At 49.3% G+C, this 20,763-nt stretch overlaps 1 protein-coding gene across 3 annotated transcripts in view; it reads left to right on the forward strand.

The window, feature by feature from the left end:
* LOC147373225 (1-acylglycerol-3-phosphate O-acyltransferase PNPLA3-like) overlaps positions 1-14,817 on the forward strand; it is a 28,177-nt gene extending 13,360 nt beyond the window's left edge. Inside the window, exons 7-9 of one of the 3 annotated variants that reach the window (XM_086403211.1) lie at positions 2,606-2,738; positions 7,674-7,778; positions 9,291-14,817. In XM_086403211.1, the coding sequence (XP_086259337.1) occupies positions 2,606-2,738; positions 7,674-7,778; positions 9,291-9,297 (245 nt within the window). In that variant the 3' untranslated portion in view covers positions 9,298-14,817. Of the gene's footprint in view, positions 1-2,605; positions 2,739-7,673; positions 7,779-9,290 lie in introns of those variants that run through there. The other 2 variants (XM_086403210.1, XM_086403213.1) reach the window with 2 other exon arrangements.
* Positions 14,818-20,763: the final 5,946 nt, after the last annotated feature.

Genomic DNA, 20,763 nt, shown 5'->3' on the forward strand with positions numbered 1-20,763 from the left:
GTCTCCCTTCCCATTTGGTCATGGCTAGAGGAAAACAAATTCCAAAGAGTTTTTATTTCATTTATCTATTTATTTTTAACACCAAAAACATTTTATATTGGGGTAGAACTGATTTACAGTGTCCTGATATTTTCAGGGGATCAGTGAAGGAACTCAGCCATACAGGTATCCATTCTGTCAAACCCTCCTGCCACCCAGGCTGGCACATAACATTGCAGCTGGGTTGTTTTTTTTTTTTTAATGTAATTCATTTTTGGTTGCACTGGGTCTTCGTTCCGTCTAGCCAAGGCTATAGTTTTTCCAGGAGTCATGTATGGATATAAGAGTTGGGACTATGAAGAAAGCTGAGCGCAGAAGAATTGGTGCTTTTGAACTGTGGTGTTGGAGAAGACTCTTGAGAGTCTCCTTGGACTGCAAGGAGATCCAACCAGTCCATCCTAAAGGAGATCAGTTCTGAATACTCACTGGAAGGACTGATGCTGAAGCTGAAACTCCAATACTTTGGCCACGTGATGTGAAGAGCTGACTCCCTGAAAAAGACCCTGATGCTGGGAGAGATTGAGGGCAGGAGGAGAAGGGGATGACAGAGGATGAGATGGTTGGATGGCATCACCGACGTGATGGACATGAGTCTGAGCAAGCTCCCGGAGTTGGCAGTGGTCAGGGAGGCCTGGCGTCCTGCAGTCCATGGGGTCACAGTCAGACACGACTGGCTGACTGAGCTGAACTGGGTCTTGTTTGCTGTCCCTGAGCGAGCAGGGGCTACTCTTGGTTGTGGTACCCAGGTTCCTCATTGCGGTGGCTTCTTTTGCTGCGGAGCACAGGCTCCAGCTGCAAGGGCTCTGTCACTGCATCGCGAGGGCTCAGTAGTTGTGGCACACAGGCTTAGTGCTCGACAGCATATGGAGTTCCCTGGACCAGGGCTAGAACCCATGGCCCCTGCGCTGGCGGGAGGACCCTTATCCACTGGACCACCAGGAACGTCCTCTAGCTGAGTTTTGAGTTAACCTGCTGTGCTCTCTGCTCAAAAGTCCAAACACACTGGGTTTCTAGGGAGCCTCCTGGGGTGGCCCGTTCTTTGACAATGCTGTTTGCTCTCTGTCCTCCCATCTAAGAGTCTTCTCTCTCTTGAGGAGCCCCTCCAAACGTCTTCCTCCTCCCCAAACCACAGTTTTGAACCTTCACTGAAGGTGATGTATCTTATCGTGTCATCACAAACTGTCTGATGGACAGATGAGTGCACCGTCCAGTTTCCAGTCAGGCATTTGGGGAAAGTGAAGGAAATGGCAACCCAGTCCAGTCCTCTTGCCTGGAGGATCCCATGGACGGAGGAGCCTGGTGGGCTACAGTCCACGGGGTCGCAAAGAGTCAGACACGACTGAGCAACTTGACTTCACTTCAAAGCTGACTTATTGGAAAAGACCCTGATGCTGGGAAAGATTGAGGGCAGGAGGAGAAGGGGGCGACAGAGGATGAAATGGTTGGATCGCATCACTGACTCAACGCACATGAGTTTGAGCAAACTCTGGGAGATGGTGAAGGACAGGGAAGCCTGGCATGCTGCAGTCCACGGGGTCACAAAGAGTCGGACACAACTGAGCCGCTGAATAAAACAAAGATGAAAGGGATGCCGTTTCTTGCCTTAGGTACTAATGCCCTAGGATTCGCACTGACCAGCAGCTGCTCAGGTTATTGTGATCTGAGGCATGGTGAGGTCATCACAAAGGGGAAAATAGAAGGCTAGGGGTCCCAGGTGGCAGAGTGGAATCCAATTGCAGATGCAAAGAAAAGCTCATGAAGCCTGGGCTGGCCAGATTTGAGACAATTGTGTCTGCCTCCAAAAGTAATTTAAAGAGGTAGTGAAGTGGGATTTCCATTCTGGAAGCCTCAGTGCAGTGCCTAAGAGTCAGTGCAGCTCTCAAAGCACGGGGCCCAGGTTCAATGCCTGGTCCAGGAACTGGATCCCACATGTCACAGCTAAGACCCAGCACAGCCAAATAAATTTAATAAATAAAAAATAAACGAAGTAAAATGTAGTAGTGAAAGCTGCTCAGTCGTGTCCAACTCTTTGTGACCCCGTGGATTGTAGCCCAGCAGACGCCTCTGTCCATGAAATTCTGCAGGCGAGAATACTGGAGTGGGTTGCCATTCCCTTGTGCAGGGAGTCAGTTTAAAGGAGACTCTTTCAAAGGGATCCTGTGTCCTGTCGGCGATCCAAGGGCTGTGTAGGCACATTCCACATCTGACCTCAATTGTCATAGCTTCTGATTCTTTCCCTGCTGACTCAGATGGTCAAGGACACACCTGCAATGTGGGAGACCTGGGTTTGATCCCTGGGTTGGGAAGATCCCCTGGAGAAGGGAACAGCTACCCATTCCAGTATTCTGGCCTGGAGAATCCCATGAACAGAGGAGCCCGGCAGGCTACAGTCCATGGGGTCACAAAGAGTGGGGCACGACTGAGAAACTTTCACGTTCACTTTTTCACTTTCTGATTGCTTAGCTGCCAGGATTGGTAGGATTTATAGAAATTCCAGGCACCAGTTGGGGAAGGTGGCTTGGTTTTTACGCTGGTGGGAAACAGACCTCCAACTTGTGTTTTTCAGCTCTGAGGAAGGCAGTCAAAAACCCAGATGGGTACAGAAACAGGATTTGCAACTTCTTACCAGTTAAGATCATGTCCTACGTGATGCTGCCCTGTACGCTGCCCGTGGAGTCTGCCATCGCTGTGGTCCAGAGGTGAACGCTTTCCGTGGCTTTCTGGCTTCCTCTCGGGGCTTGGAGGTAGGGTGAGGATTCAGTGAGAGGAGTCACGCTGGGCGCTCAGCCCAGAGCCTGGCTCCTTGCACATCTGGGTGGAGCTCGCTGTCTGCGTGGAACACCCTGGAAAGGTGCCTGGTCGGGAGCCCCTGGCCACCCCAGCTCCTTTCCCATTGCTCCCTCAGGTTTGTGGCTTCTTGTAGGTCTGCGTTTTGGGGAGGGAGGGGGATTTATTCCTGTGTGTTGGAAGGATCCCGAGGCCTACGCTGTGTGGCTGCTAGATTCCCGGGCATGGTTTTCCCTCCGTTTTCTTCAGATTTTCTTTAGTGTTTATTTTCTTTTTGCAACGTAGTCAGCATGTCTTTCAGTCTGTCTTTCTAAACGTCCCAAAGTGAAAGTGAAGGTTGCTCAGTCATGTCCGATTCTTTGTGACCCCATGGACTATACAGTCCATGGAATTCTCCAGGCCAAGAATACTGGAGTGAGTAGGCTTTCCCTTCTTCAGGGGATCTTCCAAACCCAGGGATCAAACCGGGGTCTCCTACATTGCAGGCAGATTCTTTACCAGCTGAACCACAGGGGAAGCCCAAGAACCCTGGAGTGGGTACCCTTTCCCTTCTCCAGCGGATCTTCCCCACCCAGGGATCAAACCGGGTGGATTCTTTACCAACTGAGCTATGAGGGAAGCCCCTAAAAGTCCCAGCCATCCTTCAAAATCCGGCTCAGTTCTCTGGCTCTGCTGGACCTCCCACATCACTCCCCAGCCCTGCCAGTCAGCCACCTGCCTTGTCCTGGGAGGAGGGCTGGCTGCTCTGGCATAGTTTTTCCTTCCTTTTCCTTTGTGTTAAAAAAGGACTCTGATAACTTCTTTGATTTGTGTATTGTGCTTGTGCTTGGTTTTCAGACCAGGATGCACATGGGCTTCTCTAGTCGTGGCGAGCGGGCTTAGTTGCCCTGGGGCGTGTGTGATCTTAGTTCCCTGACTGCCGTGGACCAGCCCCGGCTGATCCAGGGTATTCGAAGCGGGGACGGCGTCAGCGACCTATTTATTTAAATGTTTTATCAAAGATATAAAGAGTAATAGGATGAGGATAGCTCAGTAGGAAAATTTAGTGGAGAAAAGAGGCTGAGTAGCTTGGTTTACACAGGAGACCAATAAAACTTCAAAACAAGAAGTTTGCACCACTTACGTAGGCCGCAGGCGTCCTTCCGTTCTCCCGAAGGAGAGGAGACACAGGCCTTCCCGGTCGGATCTTGGAAGCCCAGGCATAATTAGCAAGTGTGGCGGGTTCCGCGCTCCAGATGGAGACTCAGCCAGAATTTGAGAGAGAGAGCAACATGGGGAGACCAAGTTTCAGTGAACAAGGCCCGCACTTTATTTTCCAAAGTAGTTTTTATACCTTAAGTTGTGCATAGAGGATAATGGGGGACGGGGTGGAGTCATGCAAGGACAGCAGTTCCTGGTCGTAATCGAAGCCAGGCTTTCAAACTTATCATATGCAAAAGTTCAGGTGAATTACATCATCTTCTGGCCAGGAGGCCTGTTAACATTTTAAGAAACTTATCTTTCTCTAAAGGTGATTATTCCAAAGTCAGGCACCAGCCTCCAAAAAAGCATTGGACAAAGCTGCATTCCTATAGGGCAAAGGTGAGGTGGGCTCAATCAAGAAAAGAATTAACTCAAGGGTCCAAGGTTACACACATTGAGGCTACTACTTACATTTCTATACACCCATTCTATCAATCAATACACTGCCAAGGACACAGTAGGTAAGGAGTATGGAGACTTAGCAGCAAACCTTGGCCCAACAAGTGAAAAACCCTTCACCAATACAATTCCTAATCAATCTTTTAACTACTCACAGGAATCTGTGTTTAGACAGTTTAGAACACCTCCTGCCTCTCGCAGTTGGGAGGCTCTGAACAATCACATGTGGCCAGAAAAACCTATTCAGGCAGGCTAGAGGACTTCCAAAGGAGTTTGTAGGTTGAAACACTGTCACACCCAGGAATTATTAACTAGAGCTGTAAGCTAACTCTTTTTTCAGAGAGAGGTAGTGGGGGACAGCCCCCCGTAAAGTCAGAGGTGTAGGTGAGAGCACAAAGCAGAAAGTAGGCAGACTCTGGTTTTGGGGGTAGACGCTCAAGAATTTCCAGGGGGACTCCTGAGGTTCGATCCCGCCTTTGCGTATGCCGAGCCTCCTTCCTCATGACCTTTGTCATGGGTGGAGCTCCTCACGCTGTCTCCCGGCAGTGATAGAATTCCAGTTGAGCTATTCCAGATCCTGAAAGATGATGCTGTGGAAAGTGCTGCACTCAATATGCAATATGCACTCAGTATGCAATATGCCGGCTCCCGGCACCTGACCAGGAATTGAACCCTCGTCCCCTGCAATGGAGGGCAGATTCTTTACCACTGGGCCGCCAGGAAGTCCCTTGACATTTTTTTTTTTTTTTTTAATCTTTTTAACACCAAAAACATGTTTATAGGAGTATAGACGATTAGCAATGTTCTGATAGTTTTGTGTGAACAGTGAAGGAACTCAGCCATACATATACACGTATCCATTCTCCCCCATATCCCCCTCCCAAGCAGGCTGGCACATAACATTGAGTAGAGTTCGATGTGCTATACAGTAGGTTTTTCTTTCTTTCTTTCTTTCTTTAATGCAGGAGACCCAGATTTGATTCCTGGGTTGGGAAGATCCCCTGGAGAAGGGAATGGAAACCCACTCCAGTATTCTTGCTTGGAGAATCCCAGGGACAGAGGCTCCAGTCCATGGGGTTGCAAAGAGTCGGACTCGACTGAGCAACTAACAGTTTCACTTTTAAAGAATATTTCTTTATTTTTGGCTGTGCTGGGTCTGCGTTGCTGCGTGGGCTTTTCTCTAGTTGCGGTGAGTGAGGGCTGCTCTCCAGGTGCGGGCATGGCTTCCCACTGCAGCGACGTCTCGTTGCTGAGCACGGGCTCTCGGGCGCGTGGCTTCAGTAGTTGCGGTTCCCGGGCTGGAGAGCACAGGCTCAGTAGTTGTGGTGTGCCGGGGTCCAGCCCCGGCTGATCCAGGGTATGCGAAGCGGGGACGGCGTCGGCGAGGATCAGGATACAATAGCTTCAGTTAGATGTTAACTAAAGATGTAAAGAGTAATAGAATGAGGATAGCTCAGTAGGAAAATTCAGTGGAGAAAAGAGGCTGAGTAGCTTGGTTTACGCGGGAGACCAATAAAATTCAAGACAAGAAGCTTGCACCACTTACGTAGGCCGCAGGCGTCCTTCTGTTCTCCCGAAGGAGAGGAGACACTGAGGCCTCCCCGGTCGGATCTTAGAAGCCCAGGCATAATTAGTAAGCATGGCATGTTCCACGCTCCAGATGGACACTCAGCCAGAGTGAGAGAGAAAGCAATATGGGGAGACCAGTATTTCGAGAAACTGATCCCAATTCTTTATTTTCCATGGTCTACTTTTATACAGTGAGATGTTATGCAAAAGTCACGTGGGGTCAGCAGTCCTGACTTTTATCAAAGTCAGGTGCTTCATACCAATGTATACAGAGGTCTTAGGGGTGTTACATCATCTTCTGGCCAGGGGGCCTGCTGACAATTTATGACCCTCTCCTTGTGACAGCGGTCAGTCAACCAGGACACTTATTTCTCCAGGGGTGATTATTCTTAAAACAGACACCACCCAAATAAACTTACATTCCTATAGGGTGAGAGTGTAGTGGGTTTTAGTTAAGAAAAGAATTTACTTAGCCTAAGGTCTAACGTGATTAATATCAAAGGTTAATACTTATTTCTTCTATATATTCGTTAACGTGTGTAAGGGCAGGGGATGTGGAGACTTAGCAACAAACATTGGCTCAACAAATGAAAAACCCTTCACCAATACAATTTCTAATCAGCCCATTATACTTATCCTAATAGTTTTCTAACTTTTCTAAGGAACCTGTTTTTAGAAGGTTTAAAGCATCTCGTGCCTCTCACAGTTGGGAGGCTGTGAGCAATCACATGTGGCCGGACAAGCCTGTCAGGCAGGCTAGAGAACCTTCAGAGGAGTTTGTAGGTTAAAACACTCTTGTCACGCCCAGGAGTTTTTATTAACTGGAGCTCTAGGTTAACTCCTTCTCCGAAAGAGGTTGTGGGGGACAGCCCCCCGTAAAGTCCGAGGTGTAGGTGGGAGCACAAAGTAGTAAAGCAGGCAGGCTCTGGTTATGGGGGTAGATGCTCGAGGATTTCCAGGGGGACTCCTGAGGCTCGATCCCGCCTTTGCGTATGTCGAGCCTCCTTCCTCATGACCTTTGCCACGGGCGGAGTGACTCACTCTGGCCCCCAACAGTGGTGCATGGGCTTAGGTGCTCCTCAGTGTGTGGGATCTTCCTGGAGCAGAGCTCGAACTCATGCTTCCTGCATTGGCAGGCGGGCTCTGCCACTGAGCCACCAGGGAAGTCCTCCGCTGACATTTCTTGAAGCCCGAGACGTGGGGTCCTTTTTGTGTCCGGGGTGTTGGAAGCCTGGAGGGCAGAGGTCAGGCCTCCTTGGCAGCTTCCTCTGCGGGCACGCACGTGGCCGAGCACCTTCGATGTGGGCGCAGGGGATAGTGTCTCAACCAGAAGATGCTGTGTGCCAGGGTCCACGTTGCCCCAGAGGACTGGGCTCTGGGAAGACCCAGGCCTTTTATCTTCGTGTAAGTCCTTTGAGCTTTCCTGAGTCCAAAGTGGCCTCATTTTGCTTTAGGCTTTTAGGTGGGTTTGCCTTGCGGCATTTATCAGCTTGGGGTTAGAAGTGACCCTGGCAGTACCTGAACGACGGTACTGGCGTCAGGTGTCTGCCTTCGGGGTGGGTTTCTTCTTGTCCTTTCTGCTGTGGCTCGTCTTCACTCACGTACGAGGTGTGCGTGTCTGCGTTTCCATCCTGCAGACTGGTGACGTGGCTTCCAGACATGCCCGGCGACATCCAGTGGCTGTGGTCGGCCACCTCCCACGTGTGTTCTCAAGCCATGGCGCGTCTGCTCCCCGCTTCCAGGTAAGTGATTTGGTTGTGGGTCTGGGGGTCCACCCAGCACCCTCTCATCTGCTCAGGCCTCACGCACCATCCTAGGAATGTCATCAGACCCCGGAGAGGGGACAGGGACCGTGTCCCCTGGTGCCAGAGGCCCTGCCTTACGGGAGGCCGCTGGGCCCATCAGAGGTCCCAGTGTACCTGCTGGAAGCTAGTGACCGAGACTCCCCTGCAGAGAGTGTGCTGAAGCCCGGGGAGGTGTGTCCATGGAGCGTAATTTTTAAAAAGTTGTTTATTTAGCTGGGCCAGGTCCTACTTTCAGCATGTGGGATCTTGAGTTGTGGCGTGTGGGCTCTACTTCCCTGACCAGGGATCGAACTCCAGCCCCCTGCAGTGGGATCACGGAGTCTTAGCCACTGGACAGCCAGGGAAGTCCCCCACTGAGCCCATTTTGAGGGCAGAGGAGGGGGGAGCTGGCTGATGGAGCAGGAGCAGGGCCAGTGGACAGGTAGCATTGGTTTGCCTAAAGGGAGTGGCTCTGGGTACCGGTAGCACAGGCAGGGGGTGAGGCAGGGAGAGAGGGTCAGGGCCCCTCTGTGTGTGTGTCTGCGTGTGTGTCTGTGTGTGAATGTGTGTGTGAATGTGTGCGCATCTGTTAATGGAAATTCCTGTCTCACCTTAGACCCCCTGAATCCTGGTCTCTTGGGCTGGAACCCGGCCGTCCACACTGTTAACATGGCCCGGGTACTGCTGCCACCACTTCCTGAATTCTGAAAGCTAATGAGGAGCAAGACGGGCCTGGTCCCAGCAATGATTCTGGGACTTTTGTCCTGAAAGTCTCGGACCTTGGCTTCCTCCCCCGTTCCCCGGGGGTGAGCCTCCTCACCCCATTAGGTGTCTGTGAGGCTTTGTGAGTCCCCAGCTCAGTCCTGACACGTGGCAGGTGGCTGGGAGACGAGCCCTCCAGTGTTTCTATTAACAGACATGGAAGGTTTAAAGTAGGGATGGAGGGGTCTGGCTTGTTCTGGGAAATGACAGCAGTGGGCTTGCAGAGGCCGGATCCCCAGAGAGGGCAGAACTGGCCCATCGAGGGGAAGGGCTTGCTCTCCAGAGAAACTGCAGGGCTGAGTGCTGTTCATAGGCTCCAGTCAGAAGGATGATAGCAGCTGGGAGGCGCTGCTGAGCTCCAGGCTGGTCGGCAGGCAGGAGCAGGGGTGGGGGGGATGGTGGTGTGGCTGCAGAGGGCCACCCTGGCGGGTGAGCTGGTATGCCTGGAGGTGACCGATGGGCTACTCCGGGCCTGTGCACGTCCAGTGGGAGGTGTCCAGGTGGCTGGGAGGGCCACAGGTTTGGAGGCCTGGGATGGTGATGTCAGCCAAGCACGGGGATGGGGGATCCGAGGAGGTGGTGAACTTGGGCTGGGCCACCCTGCACACCCCAGACCGTGTGACAATGTCCCCCCTCCCGCATCCCCACAGACACTGCAGACCAGAGCAGCAGGTCGGCGGCTGAGTCAGAATTCTTTGTTTGTTTCAGATCCTAAATCCCAGCAAGCGGCCAACGGCCTTCCTCCACAACCAGGACACTGTGGGCGTCGCTGGGCTCTCTGCTCCTACTAGGATCCGGACACCCACCCAGTGGACGTCCCGCAGAGGCTAGAGCTGACAACTATGATGTCCGCAGAATGACCTGTGTGCTGAGTTTGTAGTGTCCTGAAACCAAAGGCAATCTTTCTGTCTAACAAAAAGCTAGGAAGCTACTCTTGGTGTGCGCGGTGGGTGCAGAGCTCAAGCATATCCAGGATATGAGTCTCTAAGTATCGTTGGCTCGGTTGGGAAACTCCACGAGGGAGCCCGGCGTGGGGGCATCTGTGGCTGACTCGTCACCCACTCGGCTGTCCCAGGGCACGTTCCTAGGGTGACTGGTGTTTGGATCGGGTTTCCTTACCGGGGGGCACTGGGCTACCCTTTGTGCAGTCTCGGGGGTTGAGGGGAAGGGCTGTGGTCCCATCTCTCCGTACAGAAAGCAACCTGTGTCGGGCGAGGTGGGGTGCCATCCTCCCAAGGACACCCCTGGTTTCGGGGGGCATTACGAGGTGGTAACGTACGTGTGCTCTGGTACATCTTGCTGCTGCTGCTGCTGCTGCTGCTGCTAAGTCGCTTCAGTCGTGTCCGACTCTGTGTGACCCCATAGACGGCAGCCCATTAGGCTCCTCTGTCCCTGGGATTCTCCAGGCAAGAATACTGGAGTGGGTTGCCATTTCCTTCTCCAATGCATGAAAGTAAAAATGAAAGAAGTTGCTCAGTCATGCCCGACTCTTAGCGACCCCATGGACTGCAGCCTACCAGGCTCCTCCGTCCATGGGATTTTCCAGGCAATAGTACTTCCCTATCCTAAATATTTGGTGGCGTTATATTAAACATAACTTTCAGCAGGCACTGAGAGAGGGCATCAGAGGGCAGACAGATGGAAACCACAATCACAGACAACAGGCCAATCTGATCACACGGACCACAGCCTTGTCTAACTCCATGAAACTAAGCCGTGCCGTGTGGGGCCACCCAGGACAGACGGGTCATGCTGGAAAGGGCTGATGGAGTGTGGTCCACTGGAGAAGGGAATGGCAAACCACTTCAGTCTTCTTGCCTTGAGAACCCCATGAACAGCATGAAAAGCCAAAAAGATAGGACACTGAAAGATGAACCCCCCAGACTGGTAGGTGGCCGATATGCTACTGGAGATCAGTGGAGAAATAACTCCAGAAAGAATGAAGGGATGGGGCCAAAGCAAAAACAACACCCAGTTCTGGATGGAACTGGTGATAGAAGCAATTTTCGATGCTGGAAAGAGCAATATTGCATAGGAACCTGGAATGTTAGGTCCATGAATCAAAGCAAATTGGAAGTGGTCAAACAGGAGATGACGAGTGAATGTCGACATTCTAGGAATCAGCGAACTAAAATGGACTGGAATGGGTGAATTTAACTCCGGTGACCATTATATCTACTCCTGTGGGCAGGAATCCCTCAGAAGAAATGGAGTGGCCATCATGGTCAACAAAAGAGTCCAAAATGCAGTACTTGGATGCAATCTCAGAAACGACAGAATGATCTCTGTTCCTTTCCAAGGCAAACCATTCAATATCACAGGAATCCAAGTCTATGCCCCAACCAGTAACGCTGAAGAAGCTGAAGTTGAACGGTTCTATGAAGACTTACAAGACCTTTTAGAACTAACACCCAAAACAGATGTCCTTTTCCTTATAGGGGACTGGAATGCAAAAGTAGGAAGTCAAGAAACACCTGGAGTAACAGGCAAATTTGGCCTTGGAGTCCAGAATGAAGCAGGCCAAAGGCTAATAGAGTTTTGCCAAGAGAACGCACTGGTCATAGCAAACACCCTCTTCCAACAACACAAGAGAAGACTCTACACATAGACATCACCAGATGGTCAACAGCGAAATCAGATTGATTCTATTCTTTGCCGCCAAAGATGGAGAAGCTCTATACAGTCAGCGAAAGCAAGACCAGGAGCTGACTGTGGCTCAGATCTTGAACTCCTTATTGCCAAATTCAGACTGAAATGGAAGAAAGTGGAGAAGACGACTAGACCATTCAGGTATGACCTAAATCAGTCCCTTATGATTATACAGTGGAAGTGAGAAATAGATCTAAGGGCCTAGATCTGATAGAGTGCCTGATGAACTATGGATGGAGGTTCATGACATTGTGCAGGAGACAGGGATCAAGACCATCCCCAAGAAAAATACAAAAAAGCAAAATGGCTGTCTGAGGAGACCTTATAAATAGCTGTGAAAAGAAGGGAAGTGAAAAGCAGAGGAGAAAAGGAAAGATATAGCCATTTGAATACAGAGTTCCAAAGAATAGCAAGGACAGATAAGAAAGCCTTCCTCAGCGAACATGCAAAGAAATAGAGGAAAACAACAGAATAGGAAAGACGAGATCTCTTCAAGAAAATCAGAGATACCAAGGGAATATTTCATGCAAAGATGGACTCGATAAAGGACAGAAATGGTATGGACCTAACAGAAGCAGAAGATATTAAGAGAGGTGGCAAGAATACACAGAAGAACTGTACAAAAAAGATCTTCATGACCCAGATAAATCACGATGGTGTGATCATTCACCTAGAGCCAGACATCCTGGAATGTGAAGTCAAGTGGGCCTTAGGAAGCATCGCTAAGAAAAAAGCTTGTGGAGGTGATGGAATTCCAGTGGAGCTATTTCAAATCCTGAAAGATGATGCTGTGAAAGTGCTGCACTCGATATACCAGCAAATTTGGAAAACCCAGCAGTGGCCACAGGACTGGAAAAGGTAATTTTCATTCCAATCCCAAAGAAAGGCAATGCCAAAGAATGCTCAAACTACCGCACAATTGCACTCATCTCACATGCTAGTAAAGTAATGCTCAAAATTCTCCAAGCCAGGCTTCAGCAATATGTGAACCATGAACTTCCTGATGTTCAAGCTGGTTTTAGAAAAGGCAGAGGAACCAGAGATCAAATTGCCAACATCCGCTGGATCATCAAAAAAGCAAGACAGTTTCAGAAAAACATCTATTTCTGCTTTATTGACTACGCCAAAGCCGTTGACTGTGTGGATCACAACGAACTGTGGAAAATTCTGAGAGAGATGGGAATACCAGACCACCTGACCTGCCTCTTGAGAAATCTGTATGCAGGTCAGGAAGCAACAGTTAGAACTGGACATGGAACAACAGACTGGTTCCAAATAGGAAAAGGAGTTCGTCAAGGCTGTATGTTGTCACCCTACTTATTTAACTTATATGCAGAGTGTATCATGAGAAACCCTGGGCACGATGAAGCACAAGCAGGACTCAAGATTGCCAGGAGAAATATCAATAACCTCAGATATGCAGGTGATACCACCCTTATGGCAGAAAGTGAAGAAGAACTAAAGAGCCTCTTGATGAAAGTGAAAGAGGAGAGTGGAAAGGTTGGCTTAAAGCTCAACATTCAAAAAACGAAGAAAATGGCATCCGGTCCCGTCACTTCATGGCAAATAGATGGGGAAACAGTAGAAACAGTCACTGCCTTTATTTTTCTGGGCTCCCAAATCACTGCAGATGGTGATTGCAGCCATGAAATCAAAACTTGCTTACTCCTGGGAAGGAAAGTTATGACCAACCTAGACAGGGTATTAAAAAGTAGAGACATTACTTTGCCAACAAAGGTTCGTCTAGTCAAGGCTATGGTTTTTCCAGTGGTCATGTGCGGATGTGAGAGTTGGAATGTAAGGAAAGCTGAGCGCAGAAGAATTGATGGTTTTGAACTGTGGTGTGGGAGAAGACTCTTGAGAGTCCCTTGGACTGCAAGGAGATGAGTCCTGAATTTTCATTGGAAGGACTGATGTTGAAGCTGAAACTCCAATACTTTGGCCACCTGATGTGAAGAGCTGATTTGAAAACACCCTGATGCTGGGAACAATTGAGGGCAGGAGAAGTGGATGACAGAGGATGAGATGGTTGGATGGCATCACTGACTCAATGGACATGGGTTTGGGTGGACTCTGGGAGTTGGTAATGGACAGAGAGGCCTGGCGTGCAGCGGTTCATGTGGTCACAAAGAGTCGGACACGACTGAGCGACTGGACTGAACTGAACTGAACTGATATTAAACATAAAGGATTCTTAAAATCTGTTGAATTATCTATTATGAGAATCAATAAAATATTCAGAGAAGAAGCCTTGAAAATAAAAATCCAGCGCGTAAGACAGTCACCCTGGCACCTGCCTCCCCCTCCCCCCGCCAGAGCTCTAATGGAGACGAGCAGGAGGCAGGCACGCACTGTCTCTCCAGGGTGGTAATCTGTTGGCAGGCACAGATTACATGGGCCCACTGCCCGTGTAATATGACCCAAGGAGCAATGTGGTGTGTGTTTTGCTTATTTATGCATTTGAGGATACCAAAAAGGAAAGGAACAATCAGCTCAAATCCTACTTGTGGGCGTGCAAAGTCGCAGCTCTCACCCACATCGTGTAGGTGTCCTGGAGCCGAAGAACCAGCAGGGCCAGACAGAGCACCGCACTGTGAGGGCAGCAGGCAGGGGCTGCCTGTGAAAACACAGGGTCGGCTCGCAGTGCAGGGAAGTTCCCCGTGGGGGCTCCTGGCTGGCTCCTCACGTTTCTGAGGTCTCCTGTGCTGGTAACCCTCACTTCCCGAGTGAGGAAGGCTGAGTGGTGGGCTCTCTGGCCACCTGGGCCCCAAGTCAAAGCACTGTCCCCTTGCTGAGCTGACCTGGACTCCTGGTGACACCCTCACACCTTCCCTGAGCCCGGTGCTCGGGGTCCCAGTGGCTTTCTCTCCCAGAACCATGGCCCGGATCTAAACACATGCAACCCCACCTTAGCAGCATTTTACAATAACCAAGACACTTCCATTTAGATAGTATTCTCTGCACTGGGTCTGACGTCATCGTAGGGAAAAAGATGTGTTAAGATAGGATTACATGGGACTTATTTTCTTACTGTCTGTGATTATTCCATCTTCTTACGATCAGCATGTGTTTTATTAATTCGTTTCAAACGTGCACTAAGACGAGGAAGTGTATTACTGTTTCTTAGGAATATCCTGGGTTCCGCCTCACTGGTGCCTTGTCTCCTCCTCATTGGCTGACCCCAGGCCACCCCCCGACATCGTCACCGCCCCCCAGGCCCTCACCTCTCCAGCACTGCGGGTTTCTCATCAGCGTGTAAAACATTCTCAAGTTTCTCCCACCTTGTCAAATATTGATGATCCGCTCGGTATGCTGGGATGCTCCAGTATCAGGAATCATTGGTGTGCAGTGTGATTCATGCCAGGGAGCAACCGCCTGTTTGGTAAACAGATAGCAGAGCCTGCTGAGAAGCACGAGCCCAGTCTTGCTAAGGAAATAAAATGTGTGTGTAGAGTGGAGGCTGAAAGACTGTTTGCCCGGTTACCGACGGTGGTTACCATGATGCCGTTCCCTGTAATTACATTTTATATTAAATTTCTGCGTTCATCAGGATATAATTCATAACAAATGTGATTGTTCAACTGCTTCCCCGTGTCTCTGCATCCTTCGCGCTGTGCTGCTTTCCTTGCCTCACGGCCAAGCTCCTTTAATCTCTTCTGGGACCCCCCACCCGATCCCTAAGCAGGTTCACGGGTCTGCTGCCCCAGATGGGCCACGCCAGGCCAGGCGGCCTTCGCGTGCTCTGTCCTGAACACTGAAGCCCAGACCCTCCTTCCTCTGGGACCCCAGACTCCCCGATTTCACCCTGGGAACCCAGCTCTTCCCCAGGGCCTGGACATGCTGCTCTGCGGAAAGCATCCAGCCACCCCTGGGGAGGCCTCGCTCACTGAGGACTCTCCAGTCTCTGGTTCAGGGGAGAGCCCTAACACCGCCCTCCTGTATCAGGTGGCCAAGGTATTGGAGTTTCAGCTTTAGCATCAGTCCTTCCAAAGAACACCCAGGACTGTTCTCCTTTAGGATGGACTGGTTGGATTTCCTTGCAGTCCAAGGGACTCTCAAAAGTCTTCTCCAACACCACAGTTCAAAAGCATCAATTTTTCAGTGCTCAGCTTTCTTTATAGTCCAGCTCTCACATCTATACATGACCACTGGAAAAACCATAGCCTTGACTAGATGGACCTCTGTTGGCAAAGTAATGTCTGTGCTTTTTAATATGCTGTCTAGGTTGGCCATAACTTTCCTTCCAAGGAGTAAGCATCTTTTAATTTCATGGCTGCAATCACCATCTGCAGTGATTTTGGAGCCCAGAAAAATAAAGGCAGCCACTGTTTCCACTGTTTCCTCACCTATTTGCCATGAAGTGATGAGACTGGATGCCATGATCTTCGTTTTCTGAATGTTGAGCTTTAAGCCAACGTTTCCACTCTCTTCTTTCACTTTCATCAAGAGGCTCTTTAGTTCTTCTTCACTTTCTGCCATAAGGGTCGTGTCATCTGCATATCTGAGGTTATTGATATTTCTCCCGGCAATCTTGATTCTAGCCTGTGCTTCCTCTAGCCCAGCATTTCTCATGATGTACTCTGCATATAAGTTAAATAAGCAGGATGACAATATACAGCCTTGACGTACTCCTTTTCCTATTTGGAACCAGTCTGTTGTTCCATGTCCAGTTCTAACTGTCGCTTCCTGACCTGCATGTAGGTTTCTCAAGAGGCAGGTCGGGTGGTCTGGTATTCCCATCTCTTTCAGAATTTTCCACAGTTTGTTGTGATCCACACAGTCAAAGGCTTTGGCGTAGTCAATAAAGCAGAAATAAATGTTTTTCTGGAACTCTCTTGCTTTTTCGATGATCCAGTGGATGTTGGCAATTTGATCTCTGGTTCCTCTGCCTTTTCTAAAACCAGCTTGAACATCAGGAAGTTCACGGTTCACATATTGCTGAAGTCTGGCTTGGAGAATTTTGAGCATTACTTAACTAGCGTGTCAGATGAGTGCAATTGTGCGGTAGTTTAAGCATTCTTTGGCATTGCCTTTCTTAGGGATTGGAATGAAAACTGACCTTTTCCAGTCCTGTGGCCACTGCTGAGTTTTCCAAATTTGCTGGTATATTGAGTGCAGCACTTTCACAGCATCATCTTTCAGGATTTGACATAGCTCAACTGGAATTTCATCACCTCCACTAGCTTTGTTCGTAGTGATGCTTTCTAAGGCCCACTTGACTTCACATTTCAGGATGTCTGGCTGTAGGTGAATGATCACACCATCATGGTTATCTGGATCGTGAAGATCTTTTTTGTACAGTTCTTCTGTGTATTCTTGCCACCTCTCTTAATATCTTCTGCTTCTGTTAGGTCCGTACCATTTCTGCCCTTTATTGAGCCCATCTTTGCATGAAATGTTCCCTTGGTATCTCTAATTTTCTTGAAGAAACCTTTGGTCTTTCCCATTCTATTGTTTTCCTCTATTTCTTTGCATTGATCGCCGAGGAAGGCTTTCTTATCTCTCCTTGCTACTTTTTATAATTTATGGCTATAATTTATGGGGTCACAAAGAGTCAGACGCAACTTAGTGCCTGAACAACAACAGCAAGAACCCCAAACTCTTAATTTATCGCTCTCACACCCCCTCGCCTCTTTGGTGACCATAAGTCTGTCTTCTGTGTCTGGGAGTCTGTTTCTGTTTTGTATACAAGTTCATTTGCATCATATTTTCGATTCCGTGTATAAGTCAGATCATATGGGATTTGTCTTCCTTTGTCTTCACTTGGTGTGATAATCTCTAGGTGCATCCATGTTGCTGCACATGGCATTGTTTCACTCTTTTCTAATGGCTGAGTGATATTCCATTGCGTATATATACACCACATGTGTATGCATTCATCTGTTGATGGATATTTAGGCTGGTTCCGTGTCTTGCATAAGCAAAGTTTCTGTCTGCCTTCCCCCACTGGAGACTAAATATAGGAACATACAATAGCCAGACCACGCATCAAAAGAGAATTCTGACATATGTAGCAACCAGCCAAGGAAACCAACCCAGCATCTGAAGTAACTGGCCCCGGACACCCGCCACAAGGGGAGTCAGACTTGTAGGCGGTCAGATCACTATCTCTAGCAACCGGTCCAGGAAGCCAAACAATAACCCGGTGACAGCCATCCTCACAAGACCAGGATCTGTGGGCAGAGTCTTTGCCGTCTGAGCCACCAGGGAAGCCCTGATCACCGACAGCTTCCCCAGTTTTTGTCTTGCTTCCAACTTAGAACCAGAGAAAGTCAAATACACTTCAGTGCTGTTCAGTCCAATCACTGAGTCGGGCCCGACTCTGTGACCCCATGGACTGCAGCATGCCAGGCCTCCCTGTCGATCACCGAGTCCCGGAGTTTTCTCAAACCCATGTCCATTGAGTCGGTGATGCCATCCAACCATCTCATCCTCTGTCATCCCCTTCTCTGCTTGCCTTCAGTCTTTCCTACCATCAGGGTCTTTTCCAATGAGTCAGTTCTTTGCCTCAGGTGGCCAAAGTATTGGAGTTTCAGCTTCAACATCAGTCCATCCAATGAATATTCAGGACTGATTTCCTTTAGGATTGACTGATTGGATCTTAAAATTGGTTAAAATTGGAAATTTTACATTCTGCATATTTTACCAGGATTGGAATAAAAAAGAAGGTCTTCCTGATGATCCCGTGGCTAAGACGCTGCCCTCCCCATGCAGGGCGCTGAGGTTTGATCCCTCCTCAGGGAACTAAATCCCACAGGCTGTTAATACAACTGAGAGTTCAAGTGCCTCAACGTGCCTCACGTGCCTCAACTAAGCATTCGCACACTGCACCTAAGATCCCTTTGATGCTGCATTGAAGACCAGGGGCTGCAAGATGAATCAGTAAATACTTAGAAAAAACGCAGCCTTGTGTGATGGGCGCTTCTGTGTAAAGACGCCTCATGTGACGCACACATGACTCACGGATGTGGAACTGCCACTGGTGCCATTCCTAAGCTCACTGACACGCCATCGTCTCCACAGTGAGGCCGGCACAGCCTTCTTGAGCTTGGCCGTGCCAGGGGGCCCTCAGCTCTATGCCTGGGGACCATTTTAAGCTGGAAAATCGCCACCAAAGGGCACCACAATGTGAAACAAAGAAGTAAACCGATGACAGAAAGGACCCTTGTTTATAGCAGGGACTGAGACAGGCAGGCACAGCAGTTCGGCCACAGCTGGGAACGGCAGGTATGGGGCAACTTGAACGTTTTGGCTGCTCTGCAGATACCCATGAATGGCCCAAAACAGAGCTGTTTGCATTAATCTGGATTTATAAATATGCTCCAGTGAGTTCTAGGCGAGTTTGTGAATACAGAACCATCAACAGTGAGGATGGCTGAGTGTTTCTTTCCTTTCTGAGCTGGTCTCTCCTCTGTGACTTTCTCACTTGTCTCCTAGCCAGCGGTGAGGCTGTTTCCTGCCCAATAAGATGAACAATCCTAGGACTGTTCCTCCTGAAGATTTATAGGCCAGGCAGACCTACCCCGACATTTGCAAGTGGCATGGGTTTGACCCATATCCCAGTGGGTCTGGGACCAAAAGTTTTCCCAGGATGTAGGACTTTCAAGTGCCCAAAGCAGGGAAGTCCCTGGCAAAGTGAGCTGAGTTGGACTTTTTATATATGTGTGTGTGAAAAAGATCTAAAGGTTTTAAATCTATTTAATATGGCTGAAAGTTGAAACCTTAGTCAATGCTTTTATCAAGATAAAACTATTGGCAACTCTACTGGCCCACTCTCACCTAGCTGCCAAAGTAAAGAGTAACAGGTTTCATGCCTTAGAGTCAGGCCAGTGAACTAACCAGCTTAATAGCAACAGGTGTTTCTTAATACCACAAAGTGTTCCTCAGTCTTTGGGTACTGCTGCAGCTGCTGCTAAGTCACTTCAGTCGTGTCCGACCCTGTGCGACCCCATCGATGGCAGCCAACGAGGCTCCCCCGTCCCTGGGATTCTCCAGGCAAGAACACTGGAGTGGGTTGCCATTTCTTCTCCAATGCGTGAAAGTGAAAGTGAAGTCACTCAGGCGTGTCCAACCCTCAGCGACCCCATGGACTGCAGCCCACCAGGCTCCTCCGTCCATGGGATTTTCCAGGCACGAGTACTGGAGTGGGGTGCCATTGCCTTCTCCGAGTCTTTCGGTACAGCGACTGCCAAAACAGCCCACATTTGATCAGGATACCATGATATTTAGGACATGAAGTTCAGCAGGGAGTGGACACTTGCTATTTCTGGGTAACACTACTGTTCGCCATGTACCTTACTTGGCCCCAGACTACCAGACAGAGCTTTGACCTGGTCATTCCTAAATGCTTTGACTCGCAGTCAGATTCTTGTTCCGGGAGCAGTTCTAGCAAGTCATAACGGGGAGTGGTGGGACTCCGGGGACCCGATGTGCCAGTGGCATCTGGAGTGGGGCCAGTCTTGTGGAGTGAGCCCTTCACCCATGGAGACCGTGTTAACTCTGGATAACAAGCGTCAGAACTGAACGCAATGTTGGACACCCAGCTGGTGCTTCTGAGAGTTGTTGAAGTGGTGTTGGAAAAGTTGTCAACATAATTGATGTCAGAAGCTTGGTGGGGAAAAACAGCATGAAAGTGTTATTCCCTCCATTGTGTCTGACTCTTTGCAACCCCATGGAATGTAACCCACCAGGCTCCTCTGACCATAGCATTCTCCAGGCAAGAACACTGGAGTGGGTAGCCATTCCCTTTTCCAGGGGATCTTCCTGATCCAGGGATCAAACACAGGTTTCCTGCCTTGGCAGGCCGATTCCTTACCGTCTGAGCCACCAGGGAAGCCCATAAAACAGCTTAGCGTCAGGAATTCCCACAAGTGTTAACATAGGTTAACACTATGTGCCATCTCTGCAGGGTGCAAGGGTTCAATCCCTGCTTGAGGCACTAATACTCTGCAAGCCTTGCAGTGTGGCCAACAAAAACCCCGCAAAACAAAAACTGCCTCCCCTCACACAGCGGGATTGCTTAAAAGGAGTTCCTGGGTTACCACTTCCTGGTAGGTTTGAGACCTTGGGTAGAATAAGCTCAAGACGTGGTGATTCGGATCATCATTTCGGTTTGGAAACAGCTCCTCCTGCCTCTTGCCTCCCATAACTTCCATTGGAATCACTGAAATGAACAGAATTTTAGCTATCAGCATTATTTCACCCTTTAGTTTATTTAATAATGGACTTTGGCTCTGGAAAACTTCTCATATGTCCAAGGATATATATTTACCCAAAAGTTCAATGATAGATTACCAAAGTTGATATAGTTGTAGACTTACTGCATAAGGGCCTCCTTTTGGAGAATATTCCCAGCGTGGGAGTAGTGGTTTGCCGCTCTCTTGTCAACGTGGCATGCCAGGCTCAGTCACTGGCTTAGGCTGTGAAGTCCTCATCTCCCTTTCTTTACCCTTGGATGTGTGGCAGAAATATCAGCATTGCCTTGTTTCCCATCCGTAGTCTGGATATTGTGAAAATGGTGTCAGTATCCGGC

This window comes from Bos grunniens, chromosome 5, assembly GCF_055505025.1.
Source record: "Bos grunniens cultivar Pamir isolate PY7600 chromosome 5, Bosgru_T2T1.0, whole genome shotgun sequence".
NCBI classification, from domain to species: Eukaryota; Metazoa; Chordata; class Mammalia; order Artiodactyla; family Bovidae; genus Bos; species Bos grunniens.